This window comes from Gasterosteus aculeatus, chromosome X, assembly GCF_964276395.1.
Source record: "Gasterosteus aculeatus chromosome X, fGasAcu3.hap1.1, whole genome shotgun sequence".
Lineage (NCBI taxonomy): Eukaryota > Metazoa > Chordata > Actinopteri > Perciformes > Gasterosteidae > Gasterosteus > Gasterosteus aculeatus.
In genome coordinates, this window is record NC_135698.1 from 18,851,683 (window position 1) to 18,876,553 (window position 24,871).

The window sequence follows — 24,871 nt, forward strand, 5'->3', positions numbered from 1 at the left end:
GGGAGGGGGACAGTGAGAGTCTCAAACGGGTTAGCCCACCTATCCACTAGGAGGAGAGGAGAGGCTGTTTGAGGAGCGACCAAACAATAAACGGCTACTACTACTAACCACAACCTCGGGAGTTCACGCCAGAGGAGTACCGAGCGACCACCGAGCGACCGCCGAGACAAACGCCGTCGCGTCCTTGTCCTCGGAGTGAATTAACAGCCATGTATCTGAACCGGGAAGAGCACAACAGCAAAGGTAAGAAGGTCCTCAGAAGAATGTGGCCACTCTCTGCGAGGAGCAGCATCATGACAGTTTCAGGGTGTTTGCTTTGTGACCCGCTGCTTCTCCCCCGAGGTGACTCCCCCCGGCGAGGTGTCACCCCCCCCCACCCCCCCACACCGGACGCCTTCTTTCCTTCCTTCCTTTCATTCTGCCCTTCTTCTCCTTTGACACGCGGGATGTCGGTCTGAAGTGTGGGCTGTCATTATGTAACGTCAGTGCAGTTAATTGCCTCCTAGGAGGACGCCTAACAATAGCCCCCCCCCCCCCCCCTCTCCACCCAAACCCCCCCTGCCTTTATTTCAATGCGCCGTGTGAACCTGTTGTGGACGGAGGCACTTTTCTCACATGCATCCTTCTACCTGTCGTTGTCCCACGCTGTGGACACATTGACCACGCACGAGACAAGGTCAAAGCCTGTAGCAGGCGCGCGGGCTGCTCGTGGTGCTCCGGCGTACTTAGTGGACCGCGGCTCGTTACTTAACGGGGAGCGGTGCCGGTGCTGCAGCGAGGGGGGTAAAGGGGGCACGAGACATATTCGAGTCTGCTCTCCCACGTGGGTGGGTGGGTGGGTGTTTTTTTTTTTTTTTGAGGCGTGATTTTTTTTTCTCGACCGCGAGTCCTTTGCTGTTATCACGAAGCATGAATAACTCCCTGGGGGGGTCATGTTAATTACAACACAAAATTCAGATTATAAGGGGAGAATAACACCTGCTGCTACCGAGGACCAGGGGAGGAAAAGGGAGGAGTGGGAGGAGTTATCGCCCCCCCCCGTGATGTGAGATAATGTGATCTCCCCTCACACGGACGACGCACGCGGCTGTGCGGGGATGAGGCCGAGCAGCAGCAGCAGCATCCTCCGTGTGTGTGTGTGTGTGTGTGTGTGTGTGTGTGTGTGTGTGTGAAGAAGTTGCAACCATTGCTTCAGGTGGAGGATGGAGGCTACCAGAGCTACTTATGTCCTGAAAAAGTTCGTGGGAACCAAACGAATTACTGTGTTTTTCAGTAATTAATTGGCTAGCCTGATGCTAATTAGCAACGAACAAAATTTTTTCTGACAAATAAGTCCATCAACTAGCATTGGCCTGCAATATTTCAGTTAATGCTGGATGGGAGGTTTTTTTTTATAAGCAATCACAGCTAAGAAAAGTGCGAAAACCTCGAAATGACCATATTATTAAGCACGGAATCCTTTGGATTGCACAGCAGTGTCAGCGGGTTGGTCGGTTAACCCTTCACCTTCGTCATAACTACTATTAATGGGGCGACATTTGACAATCAGAGCACTGAAATATCAGAAAACTACTTTATGCTCTGCAATGATGTAACTTGGACGAAGTCACTCTTTGTATGTAACACCTTGCTTTGTTTACAACAATTATTTGGTACGTTTCCCAGAAAATGAATATGTAGATATCCTGATCATTTAAAACATGCTCACGTTTTTGAGCCTCGTCATTTTGTGTGACTCAGACTTTTTTTATTTAACGCATTCATAACAAAGAAACAGCGTCTCTGACGTGCTAGCGTGGCTAGCTCTTTTCTTGTTGAAGGTCAAAGCTGGATGCAAAGGGGAATGTTTTGAGTACAACAGACTGTATCGTGTACGGGTCCTCATGCTCCAGGAGTTTATGGTTGTTTGTAGCCGGTGTTATGCGAGCTAAGAAGATCAGGAGTGTGAAGTACTGAAGTAATTAAAGGCAAGATGTTGCCCAGTTGCACGTAACTGAAAACCTCTGTTAGTCATTCGGATCTTCCCAGTGATAAACGCACTGCAAAGTTCTGAGTAGGCCACTACTGACGTGTTGGGGCTTAAATAAATGGCTCAATACTTGATAGCGGCGCGTTTTAATTGATTTATGTCGGTGGGTGTTCCTTTCCGGCGGGTGTTTCCCTCGCTGCGCCGCTGTGGCCTTGAAATTCTCCCTGCACCTCAAGGTGTAACGGCAGCGAGACGGTGAAAGGTCTGCCAGGGATATTTATCGATTATGGCCTGAGAGGATTGAACGGGGATCAGGACAAACAGGTTGATCATATGACGCCGACAATCACACAGACCACTGGCCACTGTCAAATAAACATCTGAAATAAGACTGCATGTGGGCTCCGATCAATACCACACACACACAAAAACAGGATAGTGCAGAAAGGAAGAATGCGCGGTGAAAGTGGCAACCTACTATTGCCTCTTCAGGGTGACGGCTAAATGGATCATTATTTATACCCCCTGGAAAACATTCAACAACTATTTAGACACCTTACTGATTGTTGAGAATGCAGCAGCGTGGGCTCCTGCCGGCTTTGATTGTAGGCCATTAAGAGACAACCTGGGGATGATCAGAACACCCAGTGCACATGCAGCCAATCTCCCGTTATCAGAGTGAAATTAGTATTCATGAAACGTATCTGATGCTTTAAAAGGGCAGTCTGTTTAGGAGTACATTTCAGTGTGAAATAACAGGAAGGTGATGGCCGTGGTCCCTTCAGTTTGTTCGTTTTTTGAAGTTCAAATTTGAAAGAAAGATTTAACAGTACTTTACAGTAATTATGCAAACAGACGACGTGTTTCATTTGTCAGTGGTTTCATTATTGGGTCTGTGTGAGGCTCCACACATGAAGTGTGTGTTTCTCCTATTTGACCGTCACCAGCAGGTGTGAAAAATCTGTCAGGCAGGCGGCATCTTGTGAAACGCTACACAGACTCACTTCTATTCCCACTTCAGAAAATGAGAGGCTTCTTTCCCACTGAAACAAAATTGTCAGGGGACCGATGGTGAATTAGGAGCTTTCCAGCGTATTCTATTGATGACTGTTTTGATGAACTGACTGCAGTGGACCTGATGCCTTTATTGATTGATTCAACTGAGGAGCAATGCTTCAGGTACAGGCTTGTTTTGGATAGATGCGTCTGAAGGGGGACTTGTGGTTTACTGACTTCATGTATTATGCATATTCAGCCCGATCAGTATAACTGGCAGCAAGAGGTGGATCAGTAATACAGCAATGTCCCCAGGTGACGCAGTCCTCTTTCTGCAAAGTCCAATTCAGCCCATGCAGGAAAGTACATAATGAATACATCAGTGTGGAGCGTCCCTCGTTGCCTTTGCAGCATTAAGTATTATCCCTCTGTCAACATTTTGTCATCTCGCTCCCTTTTGAGACGCTGTCTGGAGACTTTGGGCATCTGGGGCAATTTACGTCAAATGTATTTGGTGCGTGGTCCTGCACTCCGAATGTCTGGCATCCCACACTATCTGCCACTTGAATATGATATATGGTAAAACGTCAGGCTGGCTATTGATTTAGGTTGATGCTCGCCTTGCATTTGGGCCGGAGTCTATGTCTCCTGCCAGCAGTCACCAATCTAACAGACAGAAGTTTGGCATGCGCGGCCAGCGCTGCACTAACACAGATCCTCAGGTAGACCTTTTTTTTTTTTACCACCCTTGCACATAACTCATCAACCTTAAAAGGTTGGAGACGATTATTATGGAAGGAATACCGCAATTGTTGAGGAAGATAAACTTTTAGAAAATTGTTTATGGTAATTTGACCGACCTCATTCTGACCCACCGTAATTGCTCCTTTTAGCCACTATACGATGACATTTTGTACAACCATTCGTGGTCACCGCAGGTCAACGTTTTATTCAAAAAGAAGTCGTTCAATAATAACCAAATGTCCTTCATTATGCCCTTTCCTTCAGCAGCTGGTTGTACACTAGCTTGCTGGTGTAAGGCCCGCAGGATATTGACCGCTAAGGAAATGAAATGGTAAATGGAGTGGATTTAACATGGTGTGAAGTAGAAGTGCGTTAGGATGCGAGTCCATAAACTCTTTGCTATTATTATTGCCCTGTAGAAATTAATGATGTCCCTCTTTTCTTCATGGCTGTTTTGCTAATGTGGGATGGACGATTATTTTAGGGGATTGCTGTGGCAGTAATAGTGCCCCTTTAGAGCAAAATTAATATAAGAACAGCTGGATGCCAGTATAAAAAGGTATCATTGAGGGCTTAATCCAACAATTCTATATTTCTATGATCAAACTTAAAAGGAGGATTACTGCAGATTTGTATTCACGATGGTTTGAAGCATGAAGCTGCCGTGAGCCTCTCAGCGAGCTGTTATTGATAGCTGATGTTTAGTATGAAAATGTCATATTCTCCTATGCAGCCAGAATTAAATGGATTCGGTCTGTGAACGTAGTCGCAGCGGAGGCCTTTAGACGTGTAAGTTACATAAATTGGCAAAGGAATAGCGTAATTGTAGAGAGCGCTTAATCAGCCCGTTTGACATTCAATGGATCCATCCATCACTTGAGCTCAAGTTTATTTATCTTTGAATGGATAGTTAAACATTTAACGGCTCCAATTTACTGTGCAGATGTATGTTGTGAGTGAACTGGGATCATTCCAAGGATCCCTGGAGTCGGAGGAACAGGCACAATGCTGCGATGGAGCCAATTAGATGTTTTTTGTAGTAACACCTGCCATGAAACGCGGATTTGACCCGCTGAGCTCCTCGCCCTCCCCAGTGAAACAGGAAGCCGTATCAGCCGATTAGCACAATCACGCTTTGCATCAGCAAGCAGTGTGCACTGCAAAGGAAATCAAATTGCAGTTGTAAAGAATGTAAGGAAAATAAAAGAAATCGTTTTTTACTGATCAACCCGCCGAATGGCTGAAATCATTTTTTTTTATTTCAATGCACTAATTTGTCCTGGTGTGAAATGAAGAATGGAAGACCTGTTTGCATTATCACACAATGCAAAACAGGACCCATAATTGGGACTTATTACTCTGGTGGACTCTCTCTTAGCTGCCAGAAATTGCAGAGGCGGAGAAGGTCTGTTTACTTGTTCCTTCCCTTTCCGCCCATGTGTCTTGAGGGGGTGCGGGACGGTAGGGGAGGTGCAGCGCCAGTTAACATCAGCCCAGTCAGGGGGGGGAAGAGAGATCGAATGCAAGAGGTAGAGAAGCAGACAAATAGAGTGGAGGCCAGCGTGAAAAGATGGAGGGAGCTGTAGAGACAGAGAGACGAGCAAAGAACAAGCCCCGGAGTGCCAGCCAGCCAAGGTCACACAGAGGAGAAGAGGCCCTGCGTGCGTACGTCTGTGTGTGTGTGCGGATGAGATTCCTACATAGTAACGAACCAAGTGGGGTTGACAGCGGATTGGTTTAGTCTGGGATGGGGGATTTTAGGGGGTAGGGATGAACGGGAGAGATGAAAAGAGCTCGTAATATGGCTTCACAAACGGTTCTCTTCTAAAAAATTAAGTCTTTTCAATCCTGTATTTGTGACAGGAATGGCTTAATAAACTTTTAGCATATTCCACTCAGGCGGTGGTGCCACATTAGTAACGATGATGAAGCTGCGTGAATAATAAACGTTTCCATGCCTGCTGTTGCATAACCATCCAGACCCATGTCCTCCTGGCAGTTGCTTTCCCTCATTCTCCTTTTTTCCCCCCCTCCAACCACTCGAGGACCCTCGCTTTATGGCCGCAGATGCGTCCTGTTAAGGGTTAAACCAAACCAGTCCGACCACCTTTCCGCCCTCTGAAGGCAAAGAGACAAGAGGAAGAACATGTTAATCCCACCCAGAGAACTTGCTCCAGTTTCTGATTAGTGGCGGGAAAAGCGGAGGACTATTGCATAACGGACCGGCGCTTGTCGTCTTAGGATCAAACGCTTTGAGAGCGGGATTGTGGGTCTCGGAGAACATTCTTTATTCGGTTATCCTAGCAGGACTCTACGAGTCACTCGCAAATGTGATCGCTGCCATATTAGCCCTGTTTGCATCTCACGCCCGGGAGAGATTACGCGTATGAGCAGTTGCCATAGTGTTTCGGAGCGGCGAGGTGCTGATGTGAAAGATCTGAAACGGCTCGGGTGCTCCGTGGCATAATCTCTCCGGAGCGATGGTGTGTGGAGTCGCGATAACGTGCGGCGACTTTATTCGGAGGTCAAGAGTTCACCCTGCGGGTGACACCGCGGGGTCGGAACCAGCTCTTATCTTATTATCTCATTATTTCTGATTTAATGTGGATTCATCTCATTTTAGTTGTATGTAACCCCCCCCCGCCGCCCCTCTCCGCCATCCTCAAACGCACTCATCACCACTAATCCTTGAGCGAAACCTCCAGTGGTCACACAATCTCAGTCATTTGAAGACTCCACGCAAATTCTTGGCAATTATCCTGTTGACAGACGTCATTACCATCCTAAAGAGTAATTAATCTTTGCTCGCAATGATTTTTCACAGATGACGAATAATAGCTTCTGTAATAGTGGCTTCAAAGCATTTTGACAGATATAGACTGTAATTGTATACTCCTTAAACAGACCCAGTGTAACTGACCTGTAATGAGTGCTAAATAACCCCTTAACATCTGTATTATTACACTGGAGGGCTGACTGAATAGAGACAGACATGAAGGGATAAAAAGCCCCAGCTGGAATCAAACGTTGCTGTTGTATGTTTTCACATCCATCCACAAGGGCGTCCCGAGCCTTCAGCTTCTGTTCAAACAAAACTTCCCCATGTCGTCATTTGTATTTTCTCAAACTCAGTATATCCTGACAGTAGTACACGAGAAGAATCTGTCAGTAAATCAGGTTCCTTTGCCTATTTTTAGGGCTTTTTGCAGCATTTCACTGCGCTTGATGAAAAAGCAATTAGAGCCAAGGAGTCTGTAACGCAGCTGTCAATCACTCTTCTGGAAGATCAGAAACTGCGCTCATCAAATATTAATTAACATCCTGTTACTGTAATGCCTGTTTTTTCACCTCATGTTTCTGAGAGTGAACTCACTTCTGTCTCTCTTCTGCATCCAGCATGGAGGAAGCTCGCTGTCAGCAGGTCCAGCCTCCCTCTCCGACCCAATCACAGCAATGGGGGAAGGACAATAAATTGGGCCATTTGTGCATTTTTTGCATTTTTAATCATTTGAATAAGTGCCTTTGTACTTGATTGATTTACTTCTAAAATAATTGTTACCCTATTACCAAATGTAAGTTTGTGGAAGAAAGTTTTGGAGATTCCCATGACATCGCTTGACCATATGGCCACTATGTCAAATTTCCTTAAAATTAAGCAAATTGGCGCACGTCCCTCAAATGAACTGCTCCTCTAAAGGAAACCCAAGCAGTTCCAATTTAAAAGGGTTTTTTTTGCAGTGAATGTCTTTACGGAAAATGTATCACCTGTTTACTTCAGTACAGCATGTCCCACAAGTATGTGTGTGTGTGTGTGTGTGTGTGTGTGTGTGCCTGAGCATTCATTTCTGTGTTTCTGAGGGTAGCCACTATGTCTCTTGGTATTTAGCAACGAGTGTGTGATTTTGTGTGAGCCGCCCTGTATCTGGCGAGGTAGTCAGACTGACAGATTGTGCTCAGCTTGGCTGCCTGTGCGTTCCTTTTCCTCCCTCCCTCCCTCCCTCCGTCTCCTCCCCCTTTAACCGTGCTTCACTGGTGACCAGCATGCCACGGGGTATTTTTCCTTCAATGGCCCTATCGAGCTCGCCGTATCGGTAGGGCCTCTCCCTGGATTAAGGCCACTCACTGTTCCATAACTGTAGCTACAGTACTTGATGGATCAGCCCTTCAGGTCTGTCTCCTCTGAGCACTAACCAAGGAGGAAGCTTGTGGCGGGGTGTGAGGTTAAAACGCCGGAGATGGCGGCGGACGCTCTGCATGTCCCTGCATCACTCGCCTCCATTAGAGCCGTGCTCACTTTGTGGATGCATCAGGACTCGAAAATTGCGAGATACTGCGGACAGAGAAGAAGAGGGAGGCGAGCCTCTGCAGGGACTGGGTCTTGAATGAGATTCAAAAAAGTGATATTGTGTGTTTTTGTGTGGCGGGGAAGTTCACACAAACTGTTTTCTCACTCTTTAACTAGAATGATGGAAATATTCCTCTTCATTTTTTCTCCTTTTCATAATAAATTGATTTCATTGGGTTTTTCACATCTGACTTTGTTTAAATAGCCTTATGTGCCAACGAGGCCTTTTAAAAACAATGCCACTGTTTGTAATGTGGTGCCCCTGTAGCTCCTGTGCAGAATGGGGCGGAGGGGGCAGGAGGAGGAGCAGGTTGAACGGGGAGTAATGAGCCTAAGCAGGAGGGACAGATGGTATAGAAAAAAAACGACAAAGACAAAAGGAATACACAGTCCCACATCTCACAACCCAAGAATGGATCCACTTGACTGAGTTGGAAATTGAAAATCTGGCGCAAAGGGCAAATACGAGGGTTTGGGATTCGTCAGCTGATCGCTTAGCTAAAGAAAGCTGCTCGCATCATTCACGGTGTGACTGAATTCCCTTTTGTAAACACCAAAAGATCAACTTATTGATACGAACAGCTGGTAGACACTTGTTATTGTTCCCTCTCCTCCCACTCCATCTCCAAAAATGATCTGGATTACTGTTTTCACTGCTCCTCTTGATTCCGCCGTCTAACTCTTTGTGGGCGTCGGCCATTGAGCTGGGCTAAAGCCGGCGTTTGCCTTGGCAGCGGCGTGAATTTGTGCAGCTGGAAGAGCCAAATGAATCGGATGCAAACAATTGTGCATGCACGGGAGTGCAGCCTGAGTCGAGCTGAGACGCACCAGATTGGGCCGGCTCGTCCAAGCAGTGCATTTCTGATTGGTTTGGGCTGCAAAGCTGAAATGAGCCTTTTGTGCGACCGGTCCACAAATGGGACGTGCCATAGAAATATCTCTCACCCGCTTTCTCTCTCTTTTCTACCTTCACAGATCCTTTTCCCTGTACGCAACGCTCATTGATTAATGCCAAACCGCCCCGAGACCCGGACTCAGGGATTATGACTCTCGTGCTGCTGACACCCTTAATGAGTCATAAGAGGCGAAAAAAATGAAACACTCCAATAGTCCGGACATCGGGTGATATTTCAATATTTGGTCACTCCCTCTCAGAGTCTATTTGCCGACTGAGTTGGCGCGCGCTCAAAGGCCCTCAGACGAGCAAACAGAGAAACCTTGACTTTGCCGTCCCTCGGTGGGGTCCACGCGCTCGGGATGTTTGGCCACACGCAGGGTCCCGCTGCACGGCCCGGAAAAAAACCAACACACGGGTCAAACACACAGTTCCCAGAATGCACTGTAATTCAGCTCAGCTCAGTCACCACCAAAATAAGCACGTTGATTACATAATCCAAACAAGGAACCTGGATGCCACAACCACTATAAAATAATTGTCCCGCCATCATCCAGAGTGCTGACTACATCCTGCCTGTGGTGTTGTTCCTTCCTGGTTGCTAATGTTTGCGAGCTGTTATGTGAGACTGATGGTGCTAAATTGTGTTGTTATAAATGAGATCATCCACTTGATACCAACAATGTATTATCCCCCCCCCCCCCCCCCCCCCCCTCCACCCTCCCAATAGAGACGGTCAGCACTCTGTTGATAATGGAGGTCTTTTCCTGTTAATTGAGCTATCAGAGAGAGTAATAATACATGCATAGGGCGTCATTGTATCTGCCATCTCTCCCTGGGGTAAACGGCCTCCTCCCTGGTCTCTGAGTCCATTGCCCTCTAAAACGTGCTGCTTAATTACAGCGCAACAGAGGGAGGAGGTGAGGACAAAGTGGGAGAAAGGAGCAAAAGTCAGAAATACGCGAGAGGGAAGCTGCAAGCACGTGTCTAGAGGACGTGAAACGGTCAAAGGATCAACTGTGAGAAAGCGATGCCGGACGGGCATGAAGCAGCTCATAATTAGGGTTGTTTTAGAAGTAACATTTCTTCAATCCCATTAATAACATATCATGCTGCACTTTGAGATCCTCCACTGAACAAGCTCTGACTCTTGAGGCAAACACACAATGACTGCACATCAGACATGGCTGAGGATTGACAGGCATGTGGCTCCCAGCTTCTTCCAACAGTCTGCCTCCTTCTTAAAGCGCCTGACATCCCTCATTAAGGTTCGTTCACACAGGCTCTATTGACATGAGACATAAGAAAGGCTCATGTTTTAAACATTAGTTACCCAGGGTTATATCACAGAGCCTGCACATACATGGTGCACACGCTATCATGGTATATATGTGATGCATTTACTGTCAGTCCCTCCTGCTCTATTACACGTTGGTGTCTGAGGTAAAGTGATGGGCCCTGTTATAATAACTGTGGGTTATAATATTATCATTCAGGACAGATTTTGCACTCGGTCCAACTCCCTCAGCCACGTTCACACCCTCGCCTTTACTCCTCTGAAATATTGATATCTTGTAACAGGCTATTTTCATTGAATATTTTATTCACTGTCGTATTTGCATCTCATAAACGGCAGGTCAGTATTACTTTAGATTACGTTTTTAAATTTAACTCGCATGATTTGGACAGAATGAGAGCAGAGCGGCCGTTTGGGAGAGGAAGGGATCGTGGAGTTTGAGCTGCAAACCGCTTGGGGAAGTTCACGGGAAATGTTTCTTGTGTCCTTTTGGCTGCTCCATTTTCTTATTCTTCTGCTAAACACGGCGCTCTCGGCTCCGTCTCCTGTTGTTTATCACACACTGTTTGCAGCAGCACTTTATGTAATGTGCTCCAGACCGATTTGACAGGCTGGATGTGCTCCGTGAAATACCTCCTCTTAGAGTACAATCTACCAAGATATAACAAGTCCAGGTACGAGGAGCCTGCGAGCTTTAAAAGGTGGAAGAAAATGCAGAATGAGAGGAAAGAGGAGGGGCACATACACATGGATCCCGTGGAGCATTTTCGCCGCATAAATTAAGTTTAATTTGAATATACGGCTTCCGTTATCTTTGCGCTGTGAAGAACACAAACACACAGCATGCACTGGTTTTCAGAATTTAATGTGTCTTGAGTGGTTACTCGGAGTGTATGACCATCTTTGCAGCGCTGACCCGAGGTTGTTACCGCGTGCGGCGATGGGGAAATAAAATCCATGGCGGACAGCCATCATCGTGCCGTTTCATTGGTTTGAGGTGGTCCTCGGTGCTCCACCGGTTGGATACGGCTTCACAATGTCAACCACGACCTGCGTGTCTGTTTAATCGGATCGGTTAACAACCTGCACAGTCTTCAATTTCCAATGTTGCACATGCTTTGTTCATTCTAATATATAGTAGTATATAATATATATAAGCCAGTAGAATAGCACGCATTTTAAGACTGTGGACATGACTCTGCTTACTAAGGCATTAAGAAGCAAAACGCACCTCATCTGATCAGCAGTAAAAAGCCTGAAAAACGCAGGTGTAACTGCACCAACACACAGCTTTGATTCTTTCCTGGGATTGAATCTCTCAAACAGCATTCAGAAGCGGGTCAGTGATGCACGTGACTGCACACTCAACGCCACGTGAAAGCAAGGTCCTCGGGGTCATCTTCAACTACAAGTTGTTTGTTTTTGGCGAAGAGCAGGGGCAGCTTTTTGAAGGGAATTCACGAGGGGAGGAATCAAACAGCCTTTCCCGTCTCTGCTGCTGAGCGCAAACGTGTTCTTCTGTTCTTCAGTTTCCCACAAACAGACTGTGTTTGCATGTGAGCCAGGATGTAAATTCAGTCACTTTTAAAGATTCGGAGCTCACTCCAATCACATCCGGGATACTGTTGAGTGTGAACGGGGCACGAGACACATGTGCAATAGCTGTTCTCTGACAGGATTATGGGCCAAGTACAATTTGTCAGAATCACAGCCAGCTGGAGAAGGTTGAAATGAAATGTAATATGAAACAGTATTTCTTCTTAATAAACTATATCCCGTTTTAGAATCATTCAAAAACCAAAACCATCCCAGCTGTTTTAGGGGGGGAAATGTTTGACTTTTCCTTTTTGGCTTTGCCGAAAAGCTCTGCTCGCTCACTGTCTTTCTCCAGACCAGGGTACGTGGCAACAGTTAGCCAAACGCGTGATCTCTTCCCCCCTGCACAGCCCGCAGCCTGCCGGACCCCAACAAGCACAGCCTTGAGGTAGGACATGCTGGCAGTGCTAATGTGCTCGGGACCAAACCTATTTTGGGTGCGTTTCGTGCGACGGTTTGCACAAGCTCTCATGCCAACTGCAGGATGGAGTGACACTTCAAACCCCCGTGTGATTACATCATCCATTTATTCAACTATTCAACACGCAACAACATTGTGCAAGCTGCACCAGACGCTGAAGACGAGGGGTCGAGGGTCCAGAAGCACTGCACATGTTCCAAGAATTAGACAACTGGCACGAACACATACCCACAAACACAGACCCACACAACCTCACATTCCTCTGCATCAATTATTGTTTAGTCAAAGTTGCAGCCCATTCACACATGACCATTACACAGCTGTCACTTTATTGACTTGGCATGATGACATGTGCACATGACGAAGCAAACATGCGGATCTGAAGCAGGTATGATACCATGCACAACTTAAGGTTTACGTGTTACCATGTTAACTTGCTAGCATTATCTAATTAGCACAGTAAATCAGAGATTGATAGATGTTTTATTCTTCATGCATGTATTTGGATATAACCCCCCCTCTATAATCTATTGAGCAAAGCCAAATTTGGATGCCAATTTCATGTTAATCCCTTTAACAGTTGTTATATTTCTGATGGGCTAACTGACTGCTTACCTAAATATTTTCTTTAACCAAACCAACCAAATTAGGCCACTGAAGTGATTTTGTTTTGGTAGGAAAAAAAAAGATCTGTTCAATATCTCCTAATTATATCTCCTAATCTAACAGGAACCGTTGTTTCTTCCTGGATAGCTTTGTGTTCTCAAGAGCCTCTCAGCTGGCTTAAAGGTCAAGTTGCATATAAATCACACACCCCATCGCCCTGTTTGTCCTTTTCGTAATTTGACAGAACTCGTAGAGACTGGGGGCTGAGAGGCTGCGTGAAAAGCATCCGCTATTCTCCGCCAACTCCATCTGACCCGCTACTCGTTACAAGAATTATAGCCCTCTTAAAGAGAGTGAATAAATCAACCTTGGATCCTCTTGGTTCTGCCTCTTTGTTTTTCCTTCCAATGACATTAAATAATGTTTGTAGTGCCTGTTGGATTGTTCGTGCTAGCACACTGTAGTTTGCATGCACCCTCTTCAGGCTGTGGCCCAGTGAACACAGCCCCCTGAGCCCTCAAGAGGCTGCTGGGTAAATTGAGAAAGTGATAGGAAACAACACTCCAGCATATTAATCATATTTTTGGAGAAGAAAATACTGCGCTTCTCATTGTTGAACTGCCAGAGAGAGACACTCAACACAATTCCGCTAATAACTTAAATCTATTCTATTTTTTACTCTCCTGCCTGAACTCACACTCCCGTATTATTCCGCTTCTCAGCTACGCAACAGTTCGCCAAATGGCATCCTTGTGATGATGTAAGGGCGATAATGTCGAGCAGGTCTGAGAGCAATGTGTGTGTGTGTCACTCTGCTTAATGGCAATAGCCAAGCCTGCCATTTATTCCCCTCGGCCCTGCCAGCCAGATGGACTACATCGGCGTATTGTCGGATGTGACAAACAGTGACATCCGGCTCAGTACTGCAGGTATTATGGCATCTCCTGAACTCATGTGCCGCGTGCAGCAGCGACAAGCTCACACATCAGCGACTGTTAATGTACAGCTAATATGCACGTGAGTAAGAATTAAACTGGGCTATTACAGTATGGAGCTCGGCTAAAATGGCCTCAGGTGCTGTGTGATTGAGTTAGCATGAAGGGAAAATTACAGGCTGCTCCCAGCAGAAGCGAAAGCCACAAGGACCGGTAGCTGTGGAAAACTATATTTCCCATGAGCCCTTGACTGTATTCTGCTGTAAGCAAGATACTGCACGGCACCGTCAATATGTCTCAGTCTGCTGAGTACCGGCCAGCCGTGAAAGGTTGACAGTTATACAAGGAAACACTTGCTGAAGGCCCCTCCGTCCAAGATGACCCTGTGCTTATGAAAAGATAATTATGTTAATACAGAATCGGCTGTCTACAAAATATAAAACGCATATTCAATTTTTATATCAATTATTAAATGTCTTTTTTGGAAGCAGCCCACTCATGAGTCAGAGGAAGCTGATATGTGTTATAGGATGGATTTCATTACTTTATTTTGTCCTTCCAGTGTCATTGGCCGGAGAGAGTTATTTTCTGTGGTGTCTTTCCAGCTGGACTGGAAAGCAGAGGGGTATTTAAATCCCCTCCTGACACTGAGCCAATGCAATGTCCTCCCCGGGGCCCATGCTCAAGTCCACTGCACTAAAGAAGACCATAGTGGAGCTTTACCTTTAATGCACAGTGGCCGACGAGGAAGGTCACTGGGGGCGAGAAGTGGCCACTGGACAGATGGGATTCACTTTTCCAGTTGACGAGATGGGCAGCTACTGAACAAGTGCAAAGGTCCCCGAAGATGCTCTCGCAGTGTACGTGCAGTTGGACAGCCTGTTGCAAACACAAAAACAGTACGTTCATTAAGTCTTAGCTGTCGTGCATCCTCCCCTCGCCAGCGCTACTGACACCATATGTGAGCAGGTTGTGGTCGGTTAGTCAGCGTGAGGTTTTGACTCCAAGGAAGTGGGGGGGGGGGCTCTTGCAGAAAGACAGAAAGATACAGCGAGGCATACAGATGCAGTGACCGATATCCACGGATGGCTTCAGGTCAGAACAGGCTTTTTTATGGAGTCTTAAGGGGGTTGACTTTGGATGGGTGGTTTGCGGGCAAGTCAGTGCTCTCACCTCTAGCTAGAGGCGATGGTTTGCCCTGGATTTTTACTACCTGGTCTGTCCTGACAGGTAATAAAGTGGCTTTTACAAGCAGTCTTGCAGATAGAGGCCTCCAGGTAATTAATAAATTGAGTATCAATGACTTTTCACATTCACCTTGCTTGGTAGGTGTGTGTTGGTTTTGCTTGTGAGTAATCCTTTAGACATCTTAAAATAAGCCCATTGTGTAGTTGCGTGGTGTTTAATGAGATTTTATAAACCATAACGGAGATGCGACCGGGCTGCTTCACTGTAATTTAGTCGTCATTCAATTAAAGTTGCACTGTCCTGCCAATACTTTAATTACACCCTCAATAATTGTTTTCCCATTTTTGATGGAGTGTGAATATTTAGGATGATCATTTTATGCGGAGAGAGACAATGGAAATTGGACATGAATTCAAAAGAGAAGCGAGTGATCAGCACATACATACACACACAAACACTCTCAGCATGAATGCATCCAACTCGGCCCTGTTTCCTCAGGCAAACACAATTGACTTTGACTTGGATTAGATATTATAATGCCACCCACATGATACACGTGGATCATCCGGGACCTCTTTGTCTTGGTCGGTGTCACACAGCAGTGAGCTGATGATGTGGGCAGAGGGGGACTGTAGGCCTGTATGCATATGCACAAGCTTCATAAATTGCTTCTCAATAGCATTACAGCTGAGTCCCTCTTCCCTCCCTCCCACTCTGCTCTTTCCTGCACTGTTCTCTCTGCACTTTTTCGGGTTCTTTCACATCCCTAAAGCGAATGTGTTCCCACTCATGCCACTGTGCTTACGCTGTGTCAAGTGGAAGAGTATGTGTGTTTTAGTGATTGAAATGTTGAGAACATGCAATGATTCCCTCGCGTTGAGGCGATTGCACATCGCCGCAAAGATGACGAGAAGGTGATTGGAAGTGGACAAGAGGGGGGAGTAGAAAGTCAGAGGAGCAAGGAGAAGATGTTTGCCACGACTCACTAGACTACTGCCATTTTCTGCATTGATGAATGCACTCGTCCGCAAAACTATTAACACCACTTTTACTCCTTCTTTAAAACGCTGCGCCGATATTGTCGCTCACTCAGTGTCACGTTGGAGCTGTTCTCCCTCAATTGTGGCACCCAAGTACACTGCAAGGGTTTGTGGTTTTGTTTGTCTTGTGCAGCTGTGTGGTGTCAGTGTTGGTTGGTTGGAGGAGCTTCTGACGGCAAGTCGAAGGCAGCAACATATAGCCGGATCTGGGTCTGTCCTGGGCAGCAGCTCAAAGGCTAGCCTTGTTAGCTAGCTAGCTAGCTAGCTGTAAGGTCAAATCCGCCAGCGAAGACAGCACATTGACGGTGGCTTTATCAAGATTTTGGGCAATAAAACTAAAACAAAGAAAGCTTCCCGGGCATGGCAACGGTAACTATGGAAGGCACTTACGGATCCATTAGAGTAGTATTAAACATACTTAAAAGGAGAAGACCCCAATGTGTAGTAAAACAATTCAGTTTCTTCGTGAACCCTAACCTCGCTCACAGCTAATACAATGGGCTGTATATAGACGCGGCCCTGGACCTGGAATAATGTTAGTCATGCTTGATTTAGTTTACCGCTTTCGAGCCCATTACTGCGATGGAAGCCACTCTACCTCGGGAGTATCAATTATTTTCTTCAATCCCAAAAGATCTGGCACAATCAAAGTCTCCTAAATGCACAATTGGCTGGCAAACTGCACGGACGAATGTGCACCAGTAAAATGTGATCCCGGCAGGCAGAAGAGTTAGCCTCCTTTTAAAGGAGTGTTTTACAATCATCTGGTGATGTATGACTCTAATCTATTTATAATGTGTGTTTGATGCAAGGCTTACAAATGGGAAAGCAATCGGGCCAGTGCGGAAGCATGAGGGGAGGTCCAGGGTAAATATGTTGAGTCCTTCTTCTGGCTTACATATGAAAGTCATCAATTTTAATCTGAGCAGTTAATTTAGTCTTTCCGAAGCAGAGCAGTAGGAAGAAAATTATGTTAGAGGCACTGATGGATTATGTGATGGATCAAGACCATGCTTAGTGCATAAATATCCAGACAAAAGACATGTTAGCTCACTCTTTCAATGATTTAATTGAAATGATATATTTCTTTAAACCAACTGACATCACAGCGGTTTCTGGAAACCGGAGCTTCCAGTTGATACAGGAACAGTAAACATTTATCAGGATCATTACATTTTCTACTGGCTGCATTTTGTTATTAAAGGGAGAGGCTCTAAGAAAAGGATAATCTGAATAACAGCCGGTTAGCAGAAAAGGTGTGGTGAAGTCATCAAACAGAACGGATTCAGTATGTGCCTCTATAGATATGCTGAAAAAAAAAATTCAGTAATCACACATTCATTATTTTAATTGCAGTATGTAATTTGGACAGTGTTATGCAGCCTGCCATACCAAGATATTCATTCTATTCATTGAGCATCTTATTGTAAGCAGGCTGCAGTTGTTTTTCACAGACACTTCTGAGTATTTACCATTAGCATACAGTTGATAAGAAAAGTATTTAGAAAATGTTTTATTTATGCGGGTATTATATTTGTTGGCGCTTAAATAATTACATAAAAGGCTCTACTCCAAAGGGTATCTTTGCCATATTACAGGCTCATAAATATACATTAAGAAATGTAGTATTTGCCCAATTCCCTTAACAACATGGAGTAAAATAGCATCAGTTACTTTTCATTTAGTATATTTGTTTATCTGCCGTTCGACAGATTCTTGATTTCGTTCCCTTGCAACTCTATTAAAACACTATCACGGCTTCTGTTCACTTCCATCCCAAGTGTCCGGATCTTTTTCGCTTTCACGGGTGATTCACCCATTCAGTGACAGAGGTGCTAATAAGATGATGCCGCCATTACAGGCGACACCAGGCATGTGTCACATGACGTCTTGCTGGTCCGACTCCAAGCCCGGCTTGTCAGCGGGCTGAGATGGATCTCATCCCACATCTGAGAGCAGACAGAACGTGGGTGGCAGTCCTCTTACTCTCGCTGTGAAACAGCCTCTGTGACAGCGCAGCAGTGCAGCAGCTGAGCCACGGGGTGCATGTTGGGACAGAGCACAGGCAAAGCTCCCTGAAGCCTCCGGGGGATGCAAGAGACACTCGCTCCCCACTGGTGCTCTCCACTCAGATTTCACTGGTTGATGCACACGTCTCTGCGTTTGGCAGCACATGGGGCTCCGGTGTCCCGCGTGGACCCATGTTTTGCCCATGTAGTGCAAATCACTTCAAAGGCCGTAAACTCTGCATCATTTCCCAAAGCATGCCAGAGCTTTTTAGGGAAACGGATATTCCTTCCAACATTTTTTGGACCTTTGCTATGCATTAGATAATAACAAACAATATTACGTCTTCTGTCGCGTCTTAAGATTCCTCCGGCATGATGATGTAACAATAAGCGGTAGCGGGAAGCGCTGACAAGAATTTACGAGAGTTCCCGGTCAAAATCCATACTCATAAACATGAATGTGTTGTCAAGATCGTGTTACCTTGTAGTACTTTGCATTTAAAAAAAAGAGATGTGTTTTGCAGTAAAAGATGTCGGGACAGGATGCCTGAGCAACAGAAAGTACCTGCAACAGTGTGCTGTCTTTCAGTAACATACTGTAAGTTCAATAAGAATTACAGGAGACTGAATCCCTCTAGTTTCTGATGAATTTTAATACCCCACTAAATGAATAGAAACCAGGGTCTCTTTGGATGGCGTCAGGCAGAACATCGATAACTAAATAAAGAGTACTCAAAAGTCAATTAAAATGTATATACGTCTTTCAGGTTCAACCGTCCACTGAGAATCTACTGAGCGCAGCAACATGCCAACTGTAAGAAAAGGTTAAGAAATACACTGGCTTGCTCTGCAATCCTACTATGTATTATAATAATAAATGATAATAAACAATTCAGGGGAGATTTAACATGCTTTTTTTTAGGGTTAGCTAATCAAAAACAAATACAGATGATCAATGGTACATTTGTCAATAACCTGTGTGAAGGTTTCACGATGATGTCTGCATGGAGGAGGGAGCTGTCAATCATCTGTCATACATCCCACTTGAAATGACGTTCTGTCTGAAGGAAATGCCTATTCAGCCAGGCCAGACTGTCTGCTTTTGCAACAACAGTAAAAGAGAGAAAACTACAACTCTGGCCCAAGTACTGGTAGCCATCACCTAGGATCATTTTATTCAACAGTGTAGCTTAATTAAACCACCGTAATTGGTCATTCATCAACGTCTCCTTTTCCCCCACAAGTTACTTTGTACGACTGAGCAAAGGAGAAATATTTACATTCAACATCTTCACACACATGTGCTGTTTACCACCGTTCCATCTTCTTTCCAGAGACATAACTGCAAATGAAAAGCAACAAGCCGCACTGAAGAATTGAGCCAGGAGGTAGATGGAAACAATTTGAAACACTCAGTATCACAACATGACTCCATGTACGTAACATTTCGCCTTGACACACGGATTGCGCCTCGGAGGGTTGCAGACTATAAAGACATCTAAGTGACGTTGAGGTTCACCCCGGCAGCAGCTCAGTGTCCATGGAGAGAGCAGCACCCGGACTCCAGTAAAGGGAGGAGGGGGGGGGGGAGGACTTTGAAGTGGTGTCTATAGGCTGCAAGCTTTGCACCCAGATCTTCTGAGGTACTGTCCTCTACACCTCAGACACAGCTTAAAGATGCAGTGTGGCAGCTTTGCTGACTGGACGCTGCTCCAGTTCCGCCTGTCCAATTAGCAATTTTCTTCTACCCCTGAGGACGGGTCCCTTTCTGCTTGGCTTAGCTCACTGCATGTGGGCCCGGATCCCCTACATGCACAGTCCCACTCTGTGCAACGCTTGTTGTCCTTAAAGGTGCTACAAACTAAGAGCCCTCTGTAACAAAGACGGTGTGCTTTTCTCCAAGTTCTGCCTCTGCGTTTCTCTTAAATGTCCACATCTGACCTCGGCACGACTCGGCGTTTGCTCTGTTCAGTGAGCTCATTTCCACCGTCAAAGCCAACCTTCAACCCAGTGCACTTCCTCCTTTATGCTCATGAAAGAGACGGCCACTGAAACCTAAAACAAATACTTTCAAGTTCAAGAGTGCTCCGACTTCTGAAGGCTTCCGATCAAAGGGTTCATTGGCTTATTCAGCTCACTCGTCAGTTCTAACGAGTCACGCCACTTTACAGGGGATTCGTCACCCTCTGTTGGAAGCGTTCTTCAGTCCTTACCCAGTTAGACAGAGTGACGATGCATGTGTGTTACATATGCAGTGATCTAACATCAGGGGAATTGTCGTTTTTTTTACCAGTTTCAGCAGCCATCTTTCCCCTTACCAGTGCGTCACCTGTTTGAGTGATGGATTTTAAGTGGAAAGTTGTGTTTTCTTCAAGGCGAAAGACACGTTTAATATGCTGAGTGCTGTGATAGGTGCGCGCGGTGCAGCATTCCGTTTTCTCTAATGATTCCTCTCTTTCTCCGCAGCCATAGTGCTGCACATTTGCATATCTCCCTAATACCTCCACGCAGAGTATTTCCTTCCTTTTTTCTTCCTCCACGCCGCCTGCACACACTGCTTCTCTGTAGCTTCCGAAAAGGAAGTTCTATTCCATGAAGCGGAAATCCAGCTCTCCGTTGGCCGATTGCAGTCACGGGGGCCTGTGTGGATGCTGCATTTTGTTTGGAGGATTTCTCCTCCCTCAGCTGTCATGACTGACACAGACCATAAACCGTACCACCCTTCACCCTTCACCCTACCCCCGATCTTTAGAACGCGCACAGGAAGCGGGGCTTTCACAGATCCACCTGACTCTCTGAGCCCTCGCTGAGTCCATCACCGAGTCACTTAGCACTGGATGCTTCAATAGATGCATTTAGATGTATTGTTACCCTTGCGGATGTCATCCTATCTAATAGACTCAAGTCTATTGACCTCTTTATGAATATACAGTAACAGAGTATACAGTCTGTGTCTATTTCTGAACACTTATGAATAGTGATATTCAACATTCAGGAGCTGGCTGTGTTGCACCGAGGGGGCACGCACGTGCCTTTTGACCATTAGATAGATAATGGTAGGGGTCACTTGTAACAACTACTACCCTGATTATACTTCACTTCATCAGCTCAGTCACGTCAATTCTGTTGTCAAGAGTTCAACTTGATGATTTCTGAGGCGTTTCTTTGTTTTGTGTTTGTCACTTGGTACCTGGTAACTTGTGCTGAGCAATGTGCCTGTGGGGACATGTTGTAGGAGACAAGCTGGATTGACTTGTCTTTCTTATCTTAAACGGATTGTGGTTATAGAAAGCCGTCCTTTATCTCTGTATTTCAAACATCGACTACGCAGTAAGTTTATGAATGGTGAATTAAACACAATATATGGAGCATGGAAACACTGGCGGCGGTTGCCACCTTAAGCTCTTGTAAACATCACGTATATTTACAGCCATTTGCAGGTTACCACGGTGATTATAAATGTGAGCCTTTGGTTGCTATGACTGAAATCAGCATACGAGTAGAGTGGATAAACAAGACAATTTTTCTTGTATTTACTGAAGACAGTTCGCTCACCTCTATCTCTACCTGCAAAGTCTCCAGCCTCCGTCCACCCACAACCAAAGACGTCCCTTTTTTTTACCACTGCCATACACATTCCTGTGCACATAGCAAATGGTTCATTTGTTACAGTCACACTGTAGAATTTGCAAGGTAATGAGATTTATTCATTATCTACCTGTCATTAAATTTGCTGTCCACGGCTATTTTGTAAGAACTCTCTTTCCGCACCGCATTTGGCCCCCAGGTGTCACATCTACTTCAAATCAGTAGTCGAGGAGACATTGGACTACGGTGCTGATCCCGTTCGTTTTCTCCCCCCCCCCCCCCCCCATATGAAACAAGTTTACTCCACACTGTTCCTGTCTTTGGAGCTCATCTGTTGCCAGAGGACATTGCGAGGTGGAGAATAAAGTGTTGGAGAATAAAGGTGTGAGATGAAAAAGCCAGTTGTGATAAGCAAAGGAAAGGAAGGAGGAAGCATCGGGGATGAGGAATAGAATACGGAGCCAGTTATTGAAAGGAAAGCACAGGTGTTTGAGTGTGTTTGCCGCTCAGTGAAAATGCGTCCCGACGCCCGCTTACCCACTGTATATTTAGGAATCAGAATTGTTAGAAGGAAATCATGAGTTTGAATCCATTAGCATCCTCCCTGCTGTGCAGAAATATCAAAGCTCGATGAGGCTTTATATCCGTTTCTTTTATAGTGAAGGTCATTGAATTACTGAAATGTCTGCAGCCCAAAGAACCCCGAAGAGTTTAGATCCACCTATAACAGCGTCCTGTGAAGAGACGCAGGCGCGGAGGTGCAGCTGTGAATTGTCTCACAAAAACACACACACGCCCACACACACACACATCCACTCTCTCTCTCTCTCTCTCTCTCTCTCGGCCAAAAAATGATCTTTTTTTTGTGACTCTCTTCCAGAACCACCTCTCTCACTGGGCATTTACTGATACCCATTAATCACGAGCTCTCTTGTATTGTCAGGCGAGCCTCCTCTCCTCTCCGCCCACTACCACCACCCACCCCTCCACCCCTCCACCCCTCCACCTCCTCCTCCCTTTTCTTTCAGCCTGTCAGTTAACAAGCTGTGGCACCGTGACAGTGGTGTGTGTGTGTAGCTGAGGGATGCCTGACCGCAGCCCTTATTGAAAAGATATTGAAATGCTCCAGCATGAAGCGGGTAGTGATGAGATTGTATTTCTCAGCTCCTCGTGACAGAATGTAAAAATGGCAGCTTTGCAGGCTTTTCAATTAGACCGGACGTGACAACATGATTCACTGTGACACACAAGCGGCTCTGTGGCCAAAATCCCATGTTTTTATTGTACACACAACGAAGGACATTTAACCATGTTTGCAAATCAAAGCATCACTCCTGTTTTTTCTGTACTTTGTGTGTGCAGGCTCAGTGTCCCTCAGCGTGTTCCTGGTCTCTCTCGCTGTGACAGTGTGTGCTGTTTGGCTGGTGGCTCTTTGTGGCGTCTGTGGTTGGTGTCAACGCAAGCTGGTGAGTCTCAACGCGCACACCAACGCCAGAATCATTAACAGAGACTGTACTGTAGTTACGGTTGTTAACCCTAACGTGCTTTATCTGCTGTGATTGTTATTCAAAAAGACACTTTGGTGCACTGGAGAAACAAACAATGGGTGCAAATATCCTGAAAATGCATTAATGCGCTTTATTAATGGACTCAGTTAAAAGAATATTCCACCGCAGTCATTGCGTGTTTGCTTTCCCCCCCCATCTTGTAAATAAGGGTTTGCAGGAGGATTCACTTTACCAAACATGAAAGCATGACGTAACTCATGAGCAAGTAGAGGAAAGCGGCTTGTGTTCAACTGTGTGAAAAGTATTTTTTTCTCTACAAATAGGTCCCACTTAATAGCTAGTTGGCATATATGTATAATTATTACATATGATACTATCAGATGTAATGATGATAAAGGTGTAGCTGGTTTTAACCTTAAATAACTGTATTTGCAGTTTAAGGCTCCCATAAGGGTCGCTACATAAATCTGTGCAGCCTGTAGTTTATTCATGAAGGAGGAAAGAAGAGAAACAAAGTTCTGCAACACACAGTTTTCTTCATTCTCTAAAGGGAATGGTTGTACTTTTGTCGAGTATTGGATCATTTGTACAATTTTGAGGTACTTAAGCATTTCCATTTAATGCTCCCTTATAGTTCTACTCCACTAAATTTATTGGACAACCCTTTATTTAGCAGATTCCTTCAAACTACAAACAAACTAATACCATGTGATGTATCATAGATTAAACTACTACTGCAGTATTGAATATGTGATATTAGGCCCACCTTCACCTGCAGCAACATTAATGATGCTAATTCAATGTCATAATATACATAATTTCGGAATATGTATTTTTACACTGTGGCACATAGTAAACTGTGCTGATACAGCACCAGTCTCCCCATTGATGAAAGACCGAAGGCAGATTACACACACTGACCTCTGATAGAGGGCGTGTCATTGTGATAACATGGTATAAAATGTGATTGATTAAAGACAGGCAACCACTCGTTAGGCAGACAGAGCCGTACGGATCAGTGCCGCTTCACTTGACTGATTTCTTTTAGATTCGCATGCCGGTAAACGAGTTCATTGATTTCTTGTTCATCTTGTGCTCGTACAACCGAGGAGCACAGGTCACCTGTTTCCAGTTCGGCTCAAACTTTCTTCAGCTCATCATTGCACTGCTGGGAAACTTATCGCCATACAGATGGCAGGATTTTGCCTTGCAGGAGGCTCTGCACACCACGTGTGCCTCTCCACGGCATGATATTTGCACTGCTTGAATCCCGAGAAGGAGGCCGTAACTCAATAACTAAATCATGCCTTTATAATGCACGTGATCCAGGGAGGAAATGGTCCTGAGGTGGATCTTATTTCCATCCTGAGACGTGCAGCAGAGCGATAGGCTGAGGATCTGTTGGCCACGCGACCCTGTGGCGGGCCCGCTGTCGACCCCGAGCCACACACAATGGGATGTGCTTCCATCTCAGCGGAGATGCTGCTTGAGCCCGTCTGGTTTTTAATCTTTCCCAACCAGTGCTTCTTGCCCTGGTGAGGCGACTTCAGGGTGCGTGTGTTTATGTGTTTGGTGGCGGTGGGTGAAAACAGAGTGGCATTAGGATGTTAATTAAACCCTTTGAAGTCTTTAGACCGCTTACTTTGGGAAAAATGTCAGCCGCCCACTGGTGTGTGAAACCGCATTAAACACAGCTGCTTAATGTACAAAATAATTGAGCGTGACTGAGATAAA

General features: G+C 45.5%; 1 protein-coding gene across 3 annotated transcripts in view; it reads left to right on the plus strand.

Annotated features, from left to right (window-relative positions):
* The window catches only part of syt7a (synaptotagmin VIIa), a 61,445-nt gene continuing 36,574 nt past the window's right edge, over window positions 1-24,871 (plus strand). For 2 of the 3 annotated variants that reach the window (XM_078083370.1, XM_078083372.1), the window contains exons 1-2: window positions 1-243; window positions 22,992-23,095. In XM_078083370.1, the coding sequence (XP_077939496.1) occupies window positions 210-243; window positions 22,992-23,095 (138 nt within the window). In that variant the 5' untranslated portion in view covers window positions 1-209. Of the gene's footprint in view, window positions 244-22,991; window positions 23,096-24,871 lie in introns of those variants that run through there. The other variant, XM_078083363.1, reaches the window with a different exon arrangement.